General features: G+C 51.5%; 1 protein-coding gene across 13 annotated transcripts in view; it reads left to right on the plus strand.

Annotated features, from left to right (window-relative positions):
* LOC126873546 (ephrin type-B receptor 1-B) overlaps positions 1-20775 on the plus strand; it is a 91654-nt gene that overhangs the window by 36675 nt on the left and 34204 nt on the right. For all 13 annotated transcript variants that reach the window (XR_007692449.1, XM_050634546.1, XM_050634543.1 and 10 more), the window contains exon 3: positions 13765-13844. Coding sequence is in view for 12 of the 13 variants with exons in the window: in XM_050634546.1 (XP_050490503.1) it covers positions 13765-13844 (80 nt within the window). In the remaining variant the exon portion in view is untranslated. The remainder of the gene's footprint in view (positions 1-13764; positions 13845-20775) is intronic.

Below are 20775 nucleotides of genomic sequence, written 5' to 3' on the forward strand. Positions count from 1 at the left end.
TTCGCTCGGGTCCGCGCCGCTCGGACATAACCACCGCGTCCTTTGCTTTTAATGCCAATCTTATTCGGTTTCGGGGCAGCAATAGCGATCAGTTTTCGCCGCAGCTGCCGCAATCGCTCCGCCGATAAAAGCGAGTCATCATCGGTGGTCCCTTTGCGAGCTCTGCCGATCCTCTTTCCGCGACAACTCGATCCACAGGGGACAAATGGGTTCTTCAGCCGCGGAATACGTCCGGAAAAAAAAAGCCCAGCTAGACGTTGGAACAAACATCGTTCAACGAACCCCAAACGAATTCGAAATCCCGATATTCCCATGTATTGCTCAGTGTGGTTTAACTCTTTATCGTTGGATCGATCACGCGTCGGACTATCTCTCCGTTGTGCTCGGTATAGAGATCCGGTGAAAGTGCCGCTCCTTCGGCCAGTTTCTTACTTTTCCTACGTCCGCGTCACATTCGATCTTGGTTCATCGTAGTTCGACCCGAGGCTCGACGCTTTGACGAACACGCGTAGCGAGGTAGAAAATAACGAGCCGTTTATCGTCGAGATATCTTACGCTTTTCGAATAATATAGAAATAATATTTCTAATCGAATTTATACTTTTTGTTTCGTCTAGCGTTTATCCAGCATTTTCTTACGTTTCGAGATACGCTGTGAAACATTTGTATTTCTCCCGTTCTCCACCTCTGCAGGTAAAGTTGCATCGTACGGGCTTTAAAACTTTCATTTCCTTCGGCTTCGAAACGCTAGGTAGAACATCTCTGATCGAGAAGAGCAACGCAGCGTCGTATTTTCCATTCTTTTTTCGCGACTCTCCTTTTCGACGACGTTGATCGGTTAACGATGGAAAAATTTCCGCGAAACGTCGTTCGTCGAACGACGACCTGGCCTGTCGCGGAGGATGCGTGGTGTGGTTGCGGCGATTTCAGGTACTCGTAGGAAGGCAGATCGCGAGAGACTGTTAGGCGGGTCTGTAACGCGGCGAAAAAGACGCGCGATGCTGGGCGTGTGCGTAACCCGGCGCAAAACGAGCATCGCGCGAGACGAAACGCGATATGCACGCACCGGGAACACGAGTGAGCATAAATTTTAATCGCCAAGAAAAATCTCGAGCAAGGAGGGACGAGGAAAGAACGATGTTGAATAAGGAAAGGAGGAGACGGGTATAGAGATATATAGAGAGGTTAGGTATGCCGGCGAGTAAAACGCCTGGAATAGCGGGGCTCCAAGTACGACAACGACGTGCATCGAGGAGCCCGTATTACGTGTTTCTCGCTTTCGAGCGCTGCCAACAGCCGGGATTTGCACGATCTTGGTCGTGAACTTTCTTCCGTCGACGGATCAAACGCGACCGCGGTCTCTTTTTACGAAAAATCGACGTTGCCTTAACTGGCACGTACTGGCACGTACGTACGTACGTACGTTTGCGTCAAGTTGGTTTCTTTGCGGAAAGAAAGGAGAGGCAACGCCGTGTATTTAGATATTATTCGCCTGGATAGTAGTAGTTTCCACTTTGGGTAGGAGAAATTCGCGTAGAATCGAATGCATGTGTGCACGAGTGCGTGTATGTGTATGTAAACCCGAGAAGGAGAATATTTCAGCAGACGGACATCTCGATTCGGTGAGAAATAATACGGAAAAACGGAGAGAAATGGTCCCCCGAATGCAGCGTATATCCAAGCAGATATCGGTGCAACATTTTATACGTATTCTTTGTTGGTTCGCACCCCGTTTTCCGTCTCCGTTGCTCCCCTTTATCCAGTTTTGTCTCTCGGCCGCTTTTCTTCGATTTCTCTCCCCCGTAAAGTCTCTCGAGGCGTCGCGACGAGGGCGTGAGCGTCGGCTGGTTACATTTCCTAGCAGACCATTATTTCTCTCCTACACCCACGCCGTGCCCCGGCCTCACGGACGCATACACGCGCGAGAATCCACCGTAGAGGCACGCACACAGGTACACCGCATTTTCTCCCTTTTTACCCCTGCTACTACATTACCTTTTCCCGTGCAGAGAGTTAGGAGGGTGTCTCGCTGCATATTAATGAAAAAATTTGTGACTTCCCTCCGTCATCCAGCAGCCGCATCCGCGAAAAGAAGGCGGAGGAAGAGGGAGGGAGGGAGGGGGGGGGACTTCTTTCTCTACCTGTGTACCAGACTGCGCCTATCCTCTTCACTCCTTCTCCCACGACTCTTGCGTTCGCAATAAACGAACACACCGTGCCCGTGGTCGTCTGGTCGTCTCGCGTGCACGCGTATTCCAAAATAAATTTCAACCAGACGGCGGCGAGGTTTCGCTCGCGCCGCACCTACTTCGCTCCATCGAATCCCGATACCGCTCGTCTGACTAGATCGTATCGATTCTGTCCTCTGTTCGCAGAATTATCCTTTCTCGATTACGCTTTCCTCGATGACGTCTCGCTTCTTCGGCTCTAACGTTTCGGTTATCGTTGCAACGAATGGACAGTTCCGACGAATCGAAAAGGTCGGCTTTGCTCGCGCGAAAAGCTCTCGAACTCGCGATGGTTTCTCTTAAAAGGAAAAATACGTTCTAATCGTATTTGAATTCGGGGACGGTCGCGCAGTCGAAGCGTCGCAAAGTACTCGCGGATCCTAGACGGACGACACGTGTTTTCGAATAAGAACGGAAATACCTTGTATCTTTATCGTGTAGGGTCAAAGGCCGCGAAAAGTCGAAGGACACACAGGTGCCGGCGAAAAGGAGGAGGCAAGTAGATAAGAAAATACTGGTGGAGAACAGACACTGCGTTTCCCGGTATACGTCAGAGCCAATAGAATTTTACGAGGCAAGATAACCCAGGGCTGTTTTTCGTCCCATTGTACCCAAAGGCTACCATTAATAATACAGGTAGTTCGAGGCCAGTGATAATATGGCAGACTGCTGTAGCGAAGGAATATGGGCAAAAGAGGGAGCGAGAGGGAAATGGTCGGGGAGAGAGATACGGACGAAGAGAGGGATGGAAAAGTGGTAAAAGGAAGGGCCCTAAATTTTCCCTTTTCCAAGATAAAACGTTCCTTTCTTTCGTTTCTCGCCACCGCGTCTCTGTCTTCTCGTTTCGTGGTCGGGATAGGTCTATTAGCTCTGCTGGTGGCTTTTACGACTAACCAACTACCGTTACTTTTGCTTTTCGTTCGAGTTTGCATCGGGTCGCTGCGGGGAAACGGAATTCCTTGCGACTTCCTTATTTTCCGCTGCTTGGAAGGCAAAGGGAACGCTCTCTCGGTCCGATTAACACGTTCATTGCGTATTTTTAGCTTCGTACGTATCAGGACGCTTGCGGAAAAGCAAAGTAAATCCGACGATTAATTGGAAAATCGTGAATCCGTTGAAAACAGTTTTCGTAATTTACGTACCTTTTATGTACCCACGAACATAACGATCTGTACGAATTACCGCTTTGTAACAGAATGGCAGTAGCGAATTTGTCTGCCTTGACGCGAAAGGACTTGTAACGTTTCAAATAAATCTCTGTACGTAAACTTGGACCGAGAAACCGCGCGTATCAACGACGAACTAGCGTAAAGGACGCGGCTGGGTAAAGTTTCTCGATGAGAAATCACTTTGCGAGATCCAACGATTCTCGTAACTCCGATATAATAACGACGGAAGAAAGAAACGGAGTCGCAGAAAAATTAGCAAGTTTCCCAGGAAATAAGACGTTAAGAGAGATCGGCGAGAACGTAATAAGGCTGTACAAGGTTCGGGTTCGCTGAATAAATGGAATGCCCAGATCTGGTACACGAAGGTCTCGCGCTTTGAAACGAGTTTGATATCGTGTTCGTGTAGAGCGCAGGTGCGCTTCGATGTATTTCTAAGACGGCATAATGGATCCGCGTTTAGGAGCAAACGGCTACGTTTAAGGGTACACGTTGAACGTGGCAGAAGCGTTCGACTCCGAGCACCGAAGCGAATTTCCGCGACAAGCTCGCGCCGCGTATTTCTGCGAAACTTTTAACCTTTCCCGCTTTCGGAACGGAATAGGATTCCACGAGTACCATCGATCACACACGCATCGCCTGCTAAAAATTAATAACCACCCAAGAGAGTGGAGACTCTCCTTTAACGTGGTTTCGCGTACGTATAGCTTTTTTATCGTTGGCACGCTGACCGCGGATTACGCTACTATATTTATAGATGAGAGAACTCATGCATATATATATATACACGCGGAGAACGATAGCATCTCGCGGATTATATTTTTCAATTATGATAATACCCGAGTGAACAGAGGATGGTCTCTGATCTCTCTCTCTCTCTCTCTCTCCTCTCTCTGGTCCTTGTCGTAGCCGCGTCGTCATTCGCGAATGGTAAACTGCAAATCTTCGTAATCCCCGTGAGATCGTAACAGCGGCGGCAGATTGTGCAGCCTCGATTCATCTTGTCGGTAGGTTCTGTCCGCGGTAATTATTTTTAATTCGGTCATCGGTAGACGAGCCGTGGAAGAAGAATCGAACGAGAGAAGGTTATCGAATTAAGGCGCGATAGGAAGAGGATATATCTAGGGCGACGGGTCTCTCCCTCCGTGGGATTACGATCCGGACTTTTCTTCGGACGCACACGATGCGGCGACAGAGGTGGGGTAACGCATATGGAGGCTGAATGGTAAAACGAAATAAGTTATGCGCGCGGATGACTCAGGTTTCTCGTTATTTCGGATCGTGTCGTAAAATCTCGGGCTTAACAACACGCGCGGGACTGTACCCCGCCTCGTGCTTCGGAATTAAAAGATTCCTGACAGAAGGGCGGGAGGAAGGTCGACGGGAAAAAAACCAGGGCGAATCGGGCGAAGCCGCAAATATTTTCTTCGGCCGCTAATGAACTCTGCCGTCCCTCTCATCGCCTCGACTATGCGGTGATTAACGGACAGTCTCTGGAAGAATCGAGACTTCTCGGAATATCGTTCCGTGGGAGACGTCGCTCCAGGTGTTTTCGACCGATTACGTTCCACGCGAAACGCTGCAGGAAATCATTCGTCGGACGTCTTATCCATCGGTCGTGAGTCAGACTCGGTCGAAGCCAGACTCGGGTCGATACTTGAACGATCAAATAATCCCGAAAACGACGAGCCGTTCGCCACCGCGCTCGTTTCAGGCCGCACAAAAGTCGCGTTGTTCACGAAATGTAGCGAATCGAGAGAAACACGTGGCTCGAGTGGCAACGAAGCGAAAATAAAGAACGCTTTTGATACTCGCAGGGATTCGAACGAAAGAGAAGAGAAACGAGTAGCCGGCGAGAAGGTGGGGAGGAATAATCGTAATCTCAGGGCGGCTGTAAAAAGGCGGATAATGAGTGACCCGCTAATAAAATAATTATGATATTGGGAGGCCAATAATAGATTCTCGGAACGCATTAACCGGTCGAGATAAATCGCGGTCGCGCAGGGTGTATAGCGTGTATACTGGAAAGAGAGAAAGCTGGTATAACGAACGCGCGCTGCCGAGGCACACACGAGTTTCTGTGCGAGTCGCTAAGTCCACGAGTGTGTAAGATCGTCCAAGCGAGGATCGGTGCGGTGTGGTGCACACAGAGAGAGAAAGAGAGAGAGAATATACGCGAGACGAGGCGAGCGATCGAGCACGTTGCAACAGCGTGTACGGAGCGAGTCGCTCTACTCGCTTGGTTGGTCGTCCGCGCGATTGCGGCTGTGAGCGGGCCGCGTGCCCGCGCGCACGCTGGTAGCGGTGCAACGTGTCGATGTCTAATATTCTCGGTATGTGAAATTACCGAGCGGCATAAATTGCCGATCGGACAGGTGGCCGACAAATGGAGTGGAGAAAACGGCCACATAGACGCACGAACGTTGGCAACCGCGTGCAACGTCTGCGCGACTCGACTACCGCGAATCGGAATAGTTTTTTCTCCCCATCTGCTCATTTTATTAATTAACTCGTGCGTTCGTTCCCGCTCGGTATAATCCGTGCAACGATAGACCCGAAGCGGTAACGATCCTCGAATACCTAACAGTATCGCGGCCGCGTAGAATTACTGATCCGCATAAATTTCCAATAAAGGTCTGGTGTGCCGAGCGACGCCGGTCTATCAATTTTCCAGCGATTTCCGCCGCGATCGCTTCGACGAATCGATGGATCCGTTGGGGGGAAAAAAAGAAAAAAAAAAAGAGGAAAAAGAAAAAAAAAACCAGCCCGACCAGCGACCGATGCGACGGTATAACGAGGAATTTCTAGTTGGCGGACGAGAGTTAGGAAGACAGGGGCCGAATAAAAAAACGGGGAAACGAGAGAAAGGACGAGGTAGAATAATCGGTCGCTTTTGTTTCGTGGACCCGTAGGATGATAACGGTCGATCGGACGTTTAGGACGATTAATTTGATTATTGTGGTCAGAGGCTAATTTGCATGCTAATGCGCAAGAGCGAAGAGCGGAATCCGTGGAAACGTGGAAGAACAGAGAAAAGGAAAAACGCAAGCTTATTTTCGTTGGGGCAGGTAGGCTCGCTGGCAAATTGCTCGACAAGAGGATCGCAGGAAGCGTCTTTTTGCGGTCGACGAGTTAGGTTCTCGTTGAACGCGAGTCCTAGTCTCTCTTAAACGGTTCTTTGAGATGATAAATTTGATTACCGTTGTTTCATCGGGGCCGATTCTTCGGCAAAGTCTGGCTCGGGTTGATTTAGATGCTAATGCGGTTGCGCGCGGCTCGCGAACCAAGACTGCGCGACGCGACGTTTCCAGGCAAAGGGTGGCGGGATAAATTAAAAACGAGGACGCTCGCAGGCGAGCGTCGTCGCCGGATAGTCGCGTTAAACGCCGGTCGGGTGAAATTTACGAGGCAGAAAGAGACGTCACGAGAGAATTTTATTTATCTCGCCGGGAGAACGTACATCACCGAGCACACGGAAACAAATAAGTATTTCGATGACTTGGCTCCGATCCAACGAATGATCGATGGCGCGTCACGGTACCGCTCTTTTCACCTTCGTCGCATTCTATATCGACCCTCTGGCTGACTGGCTGGCTGACTGGCTGACTGGCTGACTGGCTGACTGGCTGACTGGTTGGCTGGCTGGCCGGCTGGCCGGCTGCTGCTGTTCGTCGTACAACTGCTTTTTATCCAATTCGGTTTTCGTACACGCGCTTCTCGCTCGCCGCGCCGCTCATCGCGTTGTCTGTCGCTCCTGTGTCTTTGTCGCGAAACAAGCGCAGGACGAAAGAAGAAGATTGAAAGGGAAAGAGGCGGGGCGGGAATAAAAGCCAGGGCGAAGGTAGTCGAAGGGGCGGACGGGGGAAACAAAAGGGAGGGGGCTGCACTTGAAAAGCACAATTGAAATTCAAGATCCATATGCAAAGAGCCTCGCGAGAACCTGCGAGAGGAGGAGAAGAAGGAGAAAAAAAAAAGAGAAGAGGGCTAGATGGGCGAATTGGTAAGAGAGGGCAGACGATCGAAAGAGAGAAAATTGAGAGAGAGAGAGAGAGAGAGGAGAACGAAGCGAACCGGGTAATCTAACCTGTCGCGGACACGCAGTGTCCAAAGACGTTTGATCGTCGACTTGCGAGAGTCGTGGTTGGGACCCATATTGTTCGAATAATTGATTTAACACGTGTACATACATTATGCGCAAACGTAATAACGCTATGTAAATGGTAATTCCAACGATGGCTGCGTGCTGGCCCGTTCGGCCCGTCGTGGCGTGGGCCGGGCCACGTTCGGAGAGCTTCTTTCACCCTTCTCCCTCTGTTCCGGCTGTTCCCTTAGGCTCCCCATGCCGCCCAGTTGGACCCAAAGATATCGTGCACACGGTACCCGCGGGATCCCGCAGAGAACCAAGACTGGGCTTAAGTTTCCGAGCACCTCGTATTTTTTCCTCTTCTGCCAGACGACTCCGTCTATCCTTGTCCCTGGTTCGCGCCTCCTTTTCTCCGTTGCACTCGGACACGCAGCGATTCCTTTCACGGTGGGATCTCTCCTCTTGCCGAGAAATCCATTGGGAAATGCGTTTCCTCGGAACGCGGGAACGGTCGTGTGCCGAACGCGGCGCCTGACGCACGACGCGATCCACACGTCCGTCCGAGGTCGACGTATGCGGATCGATTCGCAGCAAGCTTCTCGGAGACAACTGGTATTCGAGATGCGATCGATACCGAGACGTTTGACGGCGAGCGTAATTAAAAGGATCTGGAAGGCTGTCGTTACTACCGAGGAGCCGAGCCGCGTGGCACCGTAGACGAGCCGACGATTAAGACCGGATTCTCTATCGATTCTCGGTGCTGCGTGGTTGCACGAATTTGGCAGCGGGGACCGACCAACCGATCGGCCGCGCTCCAAGCACGCCTGTTCGATGGGTCAACGACATCCTGGTGAACGGTTCGAGGTGCGATAGGATATGTCGGGGTAAAGGAGGAGGGAGGGGACGGGGGTAAAGGAGGGACTCGTTCGGGAGGAAAAAGAAGAGGAACCGGCGAAAGGAAGAGGGAAGAGAAGCAAGGGACAAGAGGGTGGCAAAGAAAGAAAGGAAGAGGACGGACGGCAGAGAAGGGAAAAGACGGAGAGAGAAAGAATGGCAAACGGTGGGGTGGCGAGAGAGGGCAGGGGAAGAGAGATCCTGACAAATTGGAAGGCCGTTAAGCCAAAGGCAGAGAGGTGTCGTTCGTTGCAAAGAGAAAAGAGCTTCGATGTTTGGCGAGGAGAGCTCGGTGAGCCGGGAAAAAGACGAGTCGCGCGACACTCGTGTCAGGACGATCCTCGTCCCGGCATTTTTAGAGCCGAAATAAAGTCGAGGAACGTATACCGTTGTATATTCGCTGACCGCGTACTCTACGGATCGTAGGTGGTCTCCTCTCACCGGCAATCTCGTCTTCTCTGCCTCCTGCCTCTCTCTCTCTCTCTCTCTCTCTCTATCGCTCTCGCCCTAGTCTTCTCTACCTTTGCCGAGATCCACCGAAACTCGTGCATCTCGGCCGAACGACGACTGCCTCTGGCGTACTTGTACAAACACCGATAATCGAACGCACACGCGTTTCTCCTTGCCAATCTCGACGCGCCACTACCGGCAGCTCTTCTATCGCGATTCTCTTTGACCTTTCGGACACGAAACTCGCGGATTCGCGTCTATGATCGATCGAACCGCCGAACCACGTAATATTTCCCTTCTCGTACGATCGCTGTCACGATCCTTCTGGAAAGCGCCTCGCGCCGGCTAAGAGATTGAATCGTCGGAGATTTACGTGGGTTACGATCGCGGAAAGGCTGCCTCGATAGTTCGAACGGCAGGGAAACACGCAACGCGAGTATTTCGACGAGTTCGTCTTTACGGGGCAGAGATAAGATCGGAAACGGGGACGGGTTTGCTCGACTTATACGCGAAACGTAAATTTCGCCACGAGATAACATCGACCATAACCTATTTCCGGCGAGACCGATCGAACTCTGCCTCGTACGGATTCTTCCCTTCCTCCGTCGAGTGTCTACTCGCGAAACGATTATTGCCCGATTCAGGGAATCGTCGAGACCAGTGTCACCACCGGCAATCCAGACAGACAGACACACAGACAGAGAGAGAGAGAGAGAGAGAGAGGGGGATGCACTTTGCTCTCGTGGTTCCTCGGACCTATGCGACGGTCGGAACAGACCGGGTAAATCGTGACATTTAAAAGATCAAGCTCCGGTGATCGACTTTCCGGCGTGTCGGTGCTAGTGAATGGCCAGCCACAGGACAGAGACGATCTCATATCGTGGAGGATCGAGTCTGGCTGATCTTGGAGGTTGTTCGGAGAAAGAGGCAACGCGCAGGTGTGCGTGCGCGCAGGAGGCGAAATCGTAATCTTAATCGCCTTGGAGTAGCCGCTCGTCTCGGATCGGGCAACAGGTTCCCCCGCGCGATTCAATCGTACCTCCGGTTATATACGTGCGAGAGCCGACCTCTTACAAGCATATGGTAAGAACAGGCTCGTTACGTCACTCATCCATCTCCTTCGTCGACCTCGGCTATTGATTTATCGTTCAACCGGGCATTCTCATTTCTTTCACCGAGTCGAGGTGGATGCGTGTGCGTGAGCGATCGTCTCCGATTAGAGGAACGCATTGTGCTCCGACGGAATCGAGACGATCGCGACTGCATCGACGTAGCTCGGGAGAAAGCCTCTTCTTGCGTAACGATAATTGGAAATCGAGCCCGTTTTTACGATAACAACCCCACACCGAGAACGGACATCGATCTTTCCACGTCGAACTCGCTCTCCATCCTCCTATGGGGAATTTCGTGGCAATTTTTATCCATATCCTATCTCGGCAATCGACCGCAACCCCACCGAATCCTTCTCGAGTAGAAGATTCCGGAACGTCGCTGTCTGACTTTGGTCGCTAGACGAACCCAGAAAAAGCCAGCTATCCGAGACTTCAATTTTTTCCCCGCCGCGTATCGATGCCCGACCACGCCATCTGCCATTCGAATAATATGAAAAATCGGGGATCGCGCGGCCGCTCTTTCCTTCCTCGGATAGAAAGGAAACAGAGAGCGAGGAAGATAGACGGACGAATAAATGGAAAGAACGCGGGAGATGGACGGATATACGGCGAGCCCGTGGGAGAAAGGAACATGGAACTCCGGAGAGAAGAAAGACGCGCGATCGGTGAAGCGAGTTAGGGCCGGCAGGCAACGCTATGCATACCGTCACACCCAGCGACACGCTCCAAATTTGAAATTTAAATTCGGTACGTCTCACGGGACCGCGTCGTACACCGGTTACTCACACAGGCGCGCTCGCGACGTACTCGCGAGAGTGCGTGCTATGGAGGAAAAGGGATCGAAGAAGGAGGGTAAAGGAACACGAAGAAAAGAAACGTCCGACGACGGATACACGGCCGTTTTCACGACGGCCCGACGATCCGTTCGCTCGCTTCCTCTTCTCCGTAAACACCCTCGGGAATAGTAATTCGAAGTTGACCCTGCTGCGACTTGTCCTCTCCTCGCCCAGACCGGTAATCTTCTTGTTCCTTGAGCCGGTGTCAGCCGGTGAACCGCGCGAGAAGGTCACCGCTTGACACGCCTCGTCCATCTCTACGAGGCTATATCGAGAGCCTATATTGGACGCCGCGTTCCAAACTCCGTCGCTCCGTCGATAGAACCTCCGGCAAAAATCTCGTCTCTCGGGTTCAACGATCACTTTCGGTTTCTTCCGTGATGGCGACGCGACGTATCTTTTCCTTCCTCGTACCGTGCACGACCTACCTCGGTTTCTTCGTGCAAGTCCGACCACCTCGCGCTCGAAGAATTCCTCCACGTTGTCCGGCCATACGAGCAACTTGCGTAACGTGACACGTGTCGTACCAGGTGGCATAATTTACGTGTCGTACGCGCATAGTACCGTGACTGCTTCGCGACCAACGATACATCTACCTTCCCCTTTTTCTTCTTCTCGATAGTATCGTTTCGAAACCAGCGATGTTTCGCGATAATCGTCGTTTCCGATTTCATCGAGATTACCAGTGAGTTTTAGCGCCGGGAATCGAAACTTTTGTCTCACAGTTCGGCGGTTAATGATTCGCGACAGCGTGAACGTTAACGCTTTGTACGACGATCGAACGATTCGCGACGCTCTAGCGTCGTTCCGAGAGAAAACAGCGCGCGAACGGACGCGAGACGGAAGAAACTCGGTTCTCGTATAGCGGCGTAAATGGTGCGGGAACGAGGCATCGTGGAACAGAGAGCGGGTCAATCTGCGAGCTTCACCACCCTGAAAGTTTATCGGAGGTGGCGAGAGGAACTTGCACCTTACTTTGCGAATTCGGTAGAGCCACGTTGCTCGATGTATCCGAAGTACTTCTGGAGAGTGCTCGAATTAGGGCGGGCGCGCTGCAAAGCCTATTACACACAATGAGAGACGACTTAGGAGATCGGCTCGAGTGGCTTCGACTCGAGGATGTTGTACTCGCCAGAATCCACGGATACCGTAGCCGTGTGTCCATTACGAAACATCTACCTTCCCCGCTGCACGAATTCTCCGTGGTTCGTTGGTTCTCGTGAGCGGGCGAAACACGAGAAGATGGAGCGAGCTTTTGGAACGTTAACGCGTAGGCGGTAATAGATTGGATAGGTAAGACGAGGATTATCAGGAAAAGGGAATTACGCGGCAGGAAACTGATTCGATCGATCGGAATAGTCGACGTAGCTTCGTGTAACGATAGGTTGGTGGAATCTTTCGCCGACGCTAGCTCGTTTCGAGGTAACTGCTATTGGAAGCCGCGGCGACGAATTTGCCAAAAGGAAGGAACTGCCGCGGAGGTAGGTAGGTGGTGTGGTGGCGCGCGGGACAATTATTTTCACCGGTTGGCCGTGTTTCGACGGTGTCTCGATGAGGTCGGATAATCGCGGTACGCGTGAGAGCCCCTGGGATTCTGCGTGGCTCGTCGAAGCAGCAGTCTGTGGCGGTAGATAGGGGGTAGTGTCGATGGCAAAGAGAGTCGACGGGGGGACAACGGGGTGGCGGAGGGTGAAGGGCTCGGACGGATTTTGCAGCGCGCAGTTTTCACCTTTGAGATTCCATCCGGCGGCAGGGGCGGGCTGCACCCGCCGCGTCGGCTTGGGTACTTTGGTCTAGGAATTCAAGGACCCCCCGGAGTCTGGGGTGGGATCGACGACACCGTTCGCGCGTCGGGGGCGGTGCGGCTGATGGCTGCGTGGCACCGAACACCGTGCGACGAGGACGCGGACAGCCGTAATCGAGAAAAACGGACAGAGACGAGAAGAAGAAGCTGAGCGGCTAACGCGAGAGCGAGCGAGGATGTGGCGCGAAACGAAGGAAGACCGACGCGTAGAAAAGCGGAGAGGGCATTGAAGTGGTGAAAGAAAGAAGGCGAAAGAGCGAGAGAGCAGCAGGTGGCGGAGCGAGGGTCGCGGGGTAGAGAAGAGAAGAGAAGAGAAGAGAAAGAGGAGGAGGAGGAGGAGGAGGAGGAGGTGGAGGAGGAGGAGGAGGCAGGAGAACGAAGGGAGCGAAGAGGGTTGGACCGATAGCGTCGCGGCGGTGGTGAACACCGTGGAAGAAGGACGGAGGCAAAACTATAGAGGGGAAGGCGAGATTCGAAAACGGGGTGAAAGACATAGACCGGGAGGGAGATGGCGCGCGGGTGCGCGTCACGCGGAGCGAAAGAGGAAAAGGGGAAAGAGGGAGAGGAACGCGAGAGGGTGGGTTGTAGCAGCAGCAGCCGAGAGCCGGTCGATACGACCACCACTACAAACGTGTCGCAGGACACGATGCACAACCTGCTGGCTGTGTCGCGTGTGTAACGATACGCTCGCGACCCTTCGTCTCCCTCTTTTTCTCTCTCGCCCGATCCTCTCCTCCCTTCGGCCGGGGCTTTCTCACCCTTCTCGTATAGGACGAGAACGAGAGCTGCCGAGAAGCAAGGTGTTTTAGCACGGTCTCGAGGATCCGCCATTTTGAGAGCGAGTCGTTTCTCTCGTTCCCCTCGAAACCGTTGACTTTTCACGGTAAAATCTTTGCCGGGGCTCTCGCGCGCGTTTCGATACACCGACGAGTGTCTCGTCGAGCCGAGGAATCCGCGTACCTTGATCGATCGACCAATCGCGATCGTCGCTGTTTCTTCGTGGTTTGAAGCGTTGCGTCCTTTCCACCGCGCGGTCTTCCTCACGGATCCGTTTAACGGCAGACCCAGGTCGATCGGTGTTGCGCACGAACGAAAAAGCGCAACGCGTACTTTTCTATCCCCTCGTATTCTTTCTTTGCAGCCCGACTGTAGCTTCGCCATTTAACCAGCGTTCTTCCTCTCTGATTGCAGTTGTTCTCTTGGACACGACACAAGAGGAGAAGCTCGAGTGGACAAAGTATCCGTTCGGCGCGGAAGCTAACACCCCAGGGGTAAGTTTTGCCATTAACGCGACGCAATCTCGTTCGGCCGGTGTCGTTGAGGGACCTCCGTTAAGAGGATTCCACCAGCGGAGGTGGTCCGCCGCTACGGTTTACGCGAGATCATCGATCGGCACGAAAGTGGTCTACGCGAACGTGACGGGAAGTCGAGGCGCTGGGGTTTCTCCGCTGGCTTGCGAAGGCGAAAGAGCGTGTGCGAGCAAGGGAAAGAAGATGAAAAAGTACGAAATCTGCTCGACGCTTTCTCGTTCCGGACGGAACCGCGACCGCGTCCGTGTAGCATCCGTGGGGACAAAATGGGCACGCTGGAGGAAGAACAGCGGGTTCCGGGGGTACCAGAAGCACTTTATAGTCTCGGTACGCGCGGCATACGTGGGCTCCCGCTGGCCGGTGCGCTCTCTCGGCGCCATGTTTGTTTTTCAGTTGTTAAGCGCGCAGCGGGCCGCCAGACAGGTTTAAATCAGCCACTACCTCCTCCTCCACCTCCTTCACCACCGAGCACAGCCAGCACCTCCTCTGCTTTCTCTCTCGCTCTCTCTCCGTTGCTCGCGCGTCCACGTTGTCCCTCTCTCTTTCTCTCGCGTCCCATCTTCCTTCGCTCCTCGATAATCCCTCTCTCTTTCCGTGTGCTCGTCTCTCGCGCGGGACGCGCACCGCCGGACCAAGAGTCAGTCCGCTGGGTAACAAATTGCTTTTTGTTTGAACGGACAAATTAGAGAGACGGCCGCCAGATAGAGGGAGGAGAGGAACGAGCGGAGCGCGGCCGCGAGAGAGACAAGGAGAGGATGCGTTTATTTAACGTCGTAGAACGCGTACTTTCGTTACGAGCGCCGTTGAAAATTTCGTCCTGACCCGGCGAGACGACCCTACGTGGGTGTCGCCCGCTAAATATCCGCGCCGCGTCGCGTCACCTCGCAAAGTTTATCGGTGACGATAAACCGCGCGGACCGCTTGTTACGCTACGAGCTTCGTAGCTCGGTCGATATCCGTTCGACTTTCCTTGCCTCCGTTCTTTCTCGATTGCACGCTCGCACCGATCGATAGTAGCCGGATTAAAGTCTGCTCTAGCGTCTCTGCGAGAACTAGCGATAATTAATCGATGGTTCCGTATTGGCGAGGGCACGAACCAAATTATCGGTCGGCCATAACCTCGTTATTTCGCGTTCGATTTAACAAACGTCGAAATCGGGAACGGGACGGCTGAAAAGATATCGGTCGTGGTTCTCGTCCACTTTTTCTCCCGTGGCTTTCAGCGCGTCGATCGTTAGTGCCGCAACGCTAATCGAACAGCGAAACGTTCCGTTTGAAAAGGTTCTTTGAGTTTGCTGTTGATTTTACTAGCTGCTAAACGTTCTCCGCTTCCTCTCGGGAACGGGATCAGAGAAACGCGCACCCGCTCGTGTGCACGGAAGCCCGATTTTTTCCTTGTAACGTCAGGGAAAAAAAGCGGGCCTTATGCTCATCGTCAAGTACTCGAGTTCGCTTCGCACCTCTTCTGTCTACATTTAGTCGCAGCGCGCGAGGAACGCCACTGGAGCGTCCAAATATGTGTTCACGGCTTTCCTATGATCTCAAGGATCTATCTGCGGCGTAGTTTACACCTTGTTCTGGAAAATGGCTCGACCGTTTTTTCCATAGTTTCTACTTCGCACGCGCGCGCCTATTACTCGACGATTCACGGTCATGAATCGGCGACCACGTGCAGAAATTTCTTCCACCGCGATATACGAGAGAAACGTACGTACGATCTATGCTCGTAGTAGCTTGTCGATTCGCCAGTTTTACCAGTTAGTCGCATTTACTCCGCGATAGTATTCGGTACAAAGTGATGTTCGAACATGTTCTTTGCGACAGTCCTGTTGTTCCATTCTTGTCACGACGTATTCGTCTCTTATTTTTGCACCAACGTAACGCGTAGCCAATCGAACAATGCGTATCGTTGATAAACAAGCGGAACGGCTACCCGTGAAAGTCTCGGAGGTTTTAGCTCGTCGCGATCGGATCGAACGACTCGGATTTGACGTCACCGGAATAGATCGACGTAAACGATCAACGGCCACCCGCCGGTGATTTCCTGGCCGATTCGTTTCGATATTTACCAAGTCGTCTGTAAACATTTTATTATACGCGATTATCGACCGCGCGTTCTCTTGTTCTTCGGCGATTACGCGCGACGATTCTAAGAACAACGGCTCACCCTTCGAATTCCATGGATTCTTAGCTCGACGGTATCGATCGAGAAAAGACGACGAAAGAGGTTACTCTCGGCAATCTCGAATCAATCTTCGCGCGTATGTCGCCCCAAGCTTATTAGTTATTAGCAGAATTATCTTTCTCGCGACAATCCTTGGATCGACCTAAAGTCAATCTCCGCGCGTATTTCGTTCCGTAGAATTATTTTGCTCGCGACGTTTCGGTTCCAGGTATCCCGGCGATCGGACAAAGGTCCTGAGAAATCCTCCTAAAGTGGTTTCTCGGCTTCTTGATCCTCTCTTAACCAATGGCTTTTCGAAAGAATCGCGCGAACCAGACGCGAGATAAATCGCGTTCGTTCCCTAAAACCGAACTCTCTAAGACCGCCCAATGAGTTCTTCGGAACGGAGATTAGCACATCCCGAGTAGTTTATCTTCAGATTCGTCGATGATGCATCTTCGCTTATTTATTTAAAGAACGACACGTATTATCGAATCGGCAATGGTCGATTGCATTGTATCGTAGATCGATGCCGTTTGTCATGTACGTATCAGGTAGTGGTAAGAAGCCTGCGTCCTACTATACTTAACTTTCGACAGCATTGTCTGGGAATTGGAAAATTTATATATATCGTAGCTTGCTATTTTCAAATCGAGGATACCTACGAGTTATTCGCTGCTTTAACGCGCGTTACACGTTATCGTCAGCTTGCATTTTGAGAAATTGATGAACCAAGTACAGGGGATTTTAAACGTACGAACCTGTAAAACACATACGTATACGTAGATTGTATTACACTTGGAGATGACAGAAGGAAGAAGCACGGAGCGACGATGACGAATGTTAATTTTGATGACAATCTGTCGACTTGAAATGTAGAAATCTGCGTCATCCGAAGTCAAACGAAAGAACCTCGTCGGTAGAAGCTAGATACGAATCGGGACAAGGTTTGTCGCGCTATAAAAATGTATGTTGCCCCGGCTTATGATCGCTGGAACAGTCGATTAAAAAATTAATAGTTAGAAAATTGGTGAAAAATCGATGATAGGACATCGATTATTGATTTTACAGTGGAACTACGATCGCGTTTATCGAGCGAGAAAGTGCACGAACGTAGCTGCTTCGCAATCGACGAAGGTTTTATTAGGAGCATCGTGTAAAAGTAAATATGGGCAAAGGCGAACGAAAGGAACGGAAGGTTGTACGCGACAGTCCCTTCGAAAGTTCTCTGTGGATCGAACAATACGCAAGAAAGGGTTAATTAACCAGGGAAGTCGAGGTCGCGTAGTGGACGAAGCGACTTGTTTACCGGTTTCCTTACGCCAGTTCTAATCGCTTTGCTTTCGAGAATCAAAGTCCAAAGTCCCCGCATAATAAGTACGACTAGTATGGGGGTTATTAATATACAGGGCCGTAGAGAGAAAGGGCGAACAGCGTCAGAACAAACAAGCCAAACAGAATTAGCTCGGAGTATTTGAACAACCTGATGGGGAGAGAAGGGTTGGCGTGCGTGGCGAAGCGAGACGTCGCTTTGATGGCGTTGTTGGTGAACCTCGAAACTCCTATAAAGGGATCTCGAAGATACTCTCTCTCTCTCTCTCTCCCCCCCTCTCTCTCTCTCCGTGTTCCACTGATCTCGCCTGCAGGACCTTGCAAAGAGGCCGCGTGCCACCCTCGTTCTCGAGAATTCGAGAACACACCGAGACCTTAAACAAAACAGAAAGAAAAAGAGAAAAGAGGAGGGGGGGGGGGGGGGGGGAGCCTCGACTCGAATTAATCGAGAACGCTCGAGTTCCCAGTCACTCGATCAACAGACACGGATGGACTGTCGCGCACTCTTCTCGACCTCCTCGACCCTTCGAGTTTACCTCATTTCCATCTTTGACATCGAAGGGAACGCATCACCCCGTTATTAAGGGAGCCGACAACGCCAAGCTATCTTTGGAATCTTTTCCTCCGTCGAGTCGATCCAAAGCGTTTCTTTTCTTCCTCGAGTCCATCGATACTCGAAGACCGAGAAGAGGCGAAGAGGTACAACAACCTTGGCTAGATCTCCGATCTTTCTTCCTGGAAAAATTTATCGTCGGTTTAGCGACCGTTCCACTCGTTTCCTGGTGTCATGTAATCCTCGCGCGTAGGAGAAGAGCCGGGAACGTTTAGAAAGTCCAATAAACAATGATGGGACAATTTTGGGAAACACAAGTCGTACGTTTCCGTGTACTTTATACTCGGTGCCTCGTTAATGTAAATTATCGGAGGTGGTATACACACGACGGCGTGTACCAATCGAGGACATCCAATCTACGGGAACATCGAGAAAAATCCTCGATAGCAGTCACAAAGAGGTACGCGACGCGATTTATTTTCACGGAGATAAAGTTTCGATAGAACGGTTCGAGCGACTCGTGATAGGGAAAGGAGGAGGAGGAGGAGGAGGAGGATGAGAACGCGATCGAGAGCTCGTTCGACGGAATATTTAAATCATTTCCCGGGCCGGGAACAACGAGAAGGATATTCAAATGCACGGCCGATCGAGGTACATTTTCGTTCGAGTTTTCGGTTTCGTTTAACTTTCAAGGGGTTCACTGAAACGAACGTGAACTAGCGACCAACTAACGGTACTCTGTCGCGATAACTGGCCCGTTTGGTGGAGCGTGAAAAAAAAAAAAAAGAAAAAAGGAAAAAAAAAGAAATATGTAAAATGAGAAACGTAGCTTCCGAAAGAGGATCCTCCGTATCGTTGGTTGATCATGCAGAGGAGAAGCCGGCAGCCAAGTTCATTTTCGAGTCGATGAAACGTGGTGATCGTGTCTGCATCGTTTCTGGCGAAAAGGTCTACTCCGCTCGCACGTGGCACTCGAGTTTCTATCTGACCGTTTCATCTCGCGTTTCCTTCATCTTCATCCTCCTCGTTCACCTCTGTTCAACTCGCGTTGGAACGACCGCTCTTCCACTCTGCTCGCGAACTCCGTTTTCCTCTTGCTCGCTCTTTCTCCTCGCTCTCCTCTCTCTCTCTCTCTCTCTCTCTGTCTTTCACCCTCGCCACCACCCTCTCTTTGCTTCTCGGGTCCGTGGCTCATCGTCGGTTCTCTCCGGGTTGGTCTTTTTAACCGCAGGCGTATCTGCATCTAAATGCGCTCCTCGGATGCGAAATTCTGAGGACGTCACGTGGTGATATGTGACTCGGGTAACCGCGTCTTCGGGGGCTCTCGCTCGTCAAGGATCGCCTTCCCGGAATGCGAAGCGATGCGACGCGCGAGAAAACACTTGGCGAGCCAACTTGCGCGCCCTTCTCGTCCACGTTGCCTTGTCCGCGTATATATTCGCGTTTTGCATACCGGTAGCGACACTCGTTCGGCAGGGTTTCTCGCAAATTTTCAAACGAATGAGTCATCGCCTCGCCTCCTTTCTCCGCTCTCGCTTCAACGAGCCTTCGTCGTTTTTACGCCCTAGAAATAAAACGCTCGTTAATCCGCTTCTTCCACAATGGAATTTTTTCTCCGGGCCAGTATCTCCTAACGAAGGATCTTCGACTTACGAGGGAGATAAAGGGTTCGGGTCAATTTTTATCGACGTCGTCGTTGCTTGTTCCGTCGTTGAATTTTTCAAAAGTCCTTTCGCGACGAGCGAATTCGTCGATTTATCGACTATTTCTAACGCCGTAACGTCCCTCGATCCATCGAGAATTACCTTCGTTTCCAATTACGTTGAAATCCGAGGATCGACGAAAACGCATTCTTCTCCTGCGATGATCGTATACGACAAGTTCGATTATTCCGTTTCCTTGCGAGATCTCAAGACGTCGGCGATGTCGAATATTAGGCGAATCTAATAACTCCGAATCTAATAAATATATCCGTGCTGTATTAATTATCGAGCGTCCCCTGTCAGGCATTTCGAAACGTTTGGAAGGGAAAAGAATTTTTGGAGGAATATGTCGTCAAGGCGGGAAAGCCGATATCGCTCGTAGATCGATTTTATGGAGATAGCCCGGGCGCCTAAGTAATTACCCGTAGCTCATAAAAAGACTACATAAATAGGAGGGTGGAGACAGGCGCGTGTGTCTTTCGGTCCGGACGTGTACCGGGTGGAGCACAATAATCGTACAGCTGTGAACATTTCGGGGCGCCGAACGGGAATAATAAATATCGGGTTACCTTCGGGGGCGTGTCTAGAATAACTAGCTGGCTATTAGCTAAATATTTATTAGCCAGATAAGTGGATGATTTATTCTCTCCCTTCCTTTTTGCTTACGTAAAAACCGACCGAGTGTCACCCCTGTACGACCTGTCAACCGCTAAAAAACCAACTACGTAATTCGTCGTTGGTGGCGCGTCAGGATCCCAACTCTCTCTTCAGGATCGATCGGTTCTCGGTGACTGTCGTTATCGAGACGAGTCGACGATCCGCGGAGCTTCGGAATTATCATCGCTCGCGACCATGTCCGGCAAACGAGCCTCGTTTTTTCCTAGATGATTTATCGACTCTCCGAGACTGAAATTCGAGAACCACTTGTCTCAGATATGGGGCGTCCCGTAATCAACCCCGTTTATCGTTATCCCGTTTATCTGTAGAAAGGCGGCGGTACGGTATGGCTCGATTTTGCCAATCGAAACCGATCGGGTTCCTGGTATCGTAATCGAGTTTCCGTTTCTTCCAAGTAGCGTGAGTCAACCGTTCCTTTCTCGAACGAACATGCAGTTTTACCGCTCTCGCGTTACTCTCGCG

The sequence above is a fragment of the Bombus huntii genome, chromosome 14 (assembly GCF_024542735.1).
Source record: "Bombus huntii isolate Logan2020A chromosome 14, iyBomHunt1.1, whole genome shotgun sequence".
NCBI classification, from domain to species: domain Eukaryota; kingdom Metazoa; phylum Arthropoda; class Insecta; order Hymenoptera; family Apidae; genus Bombus; species Bombus huntii.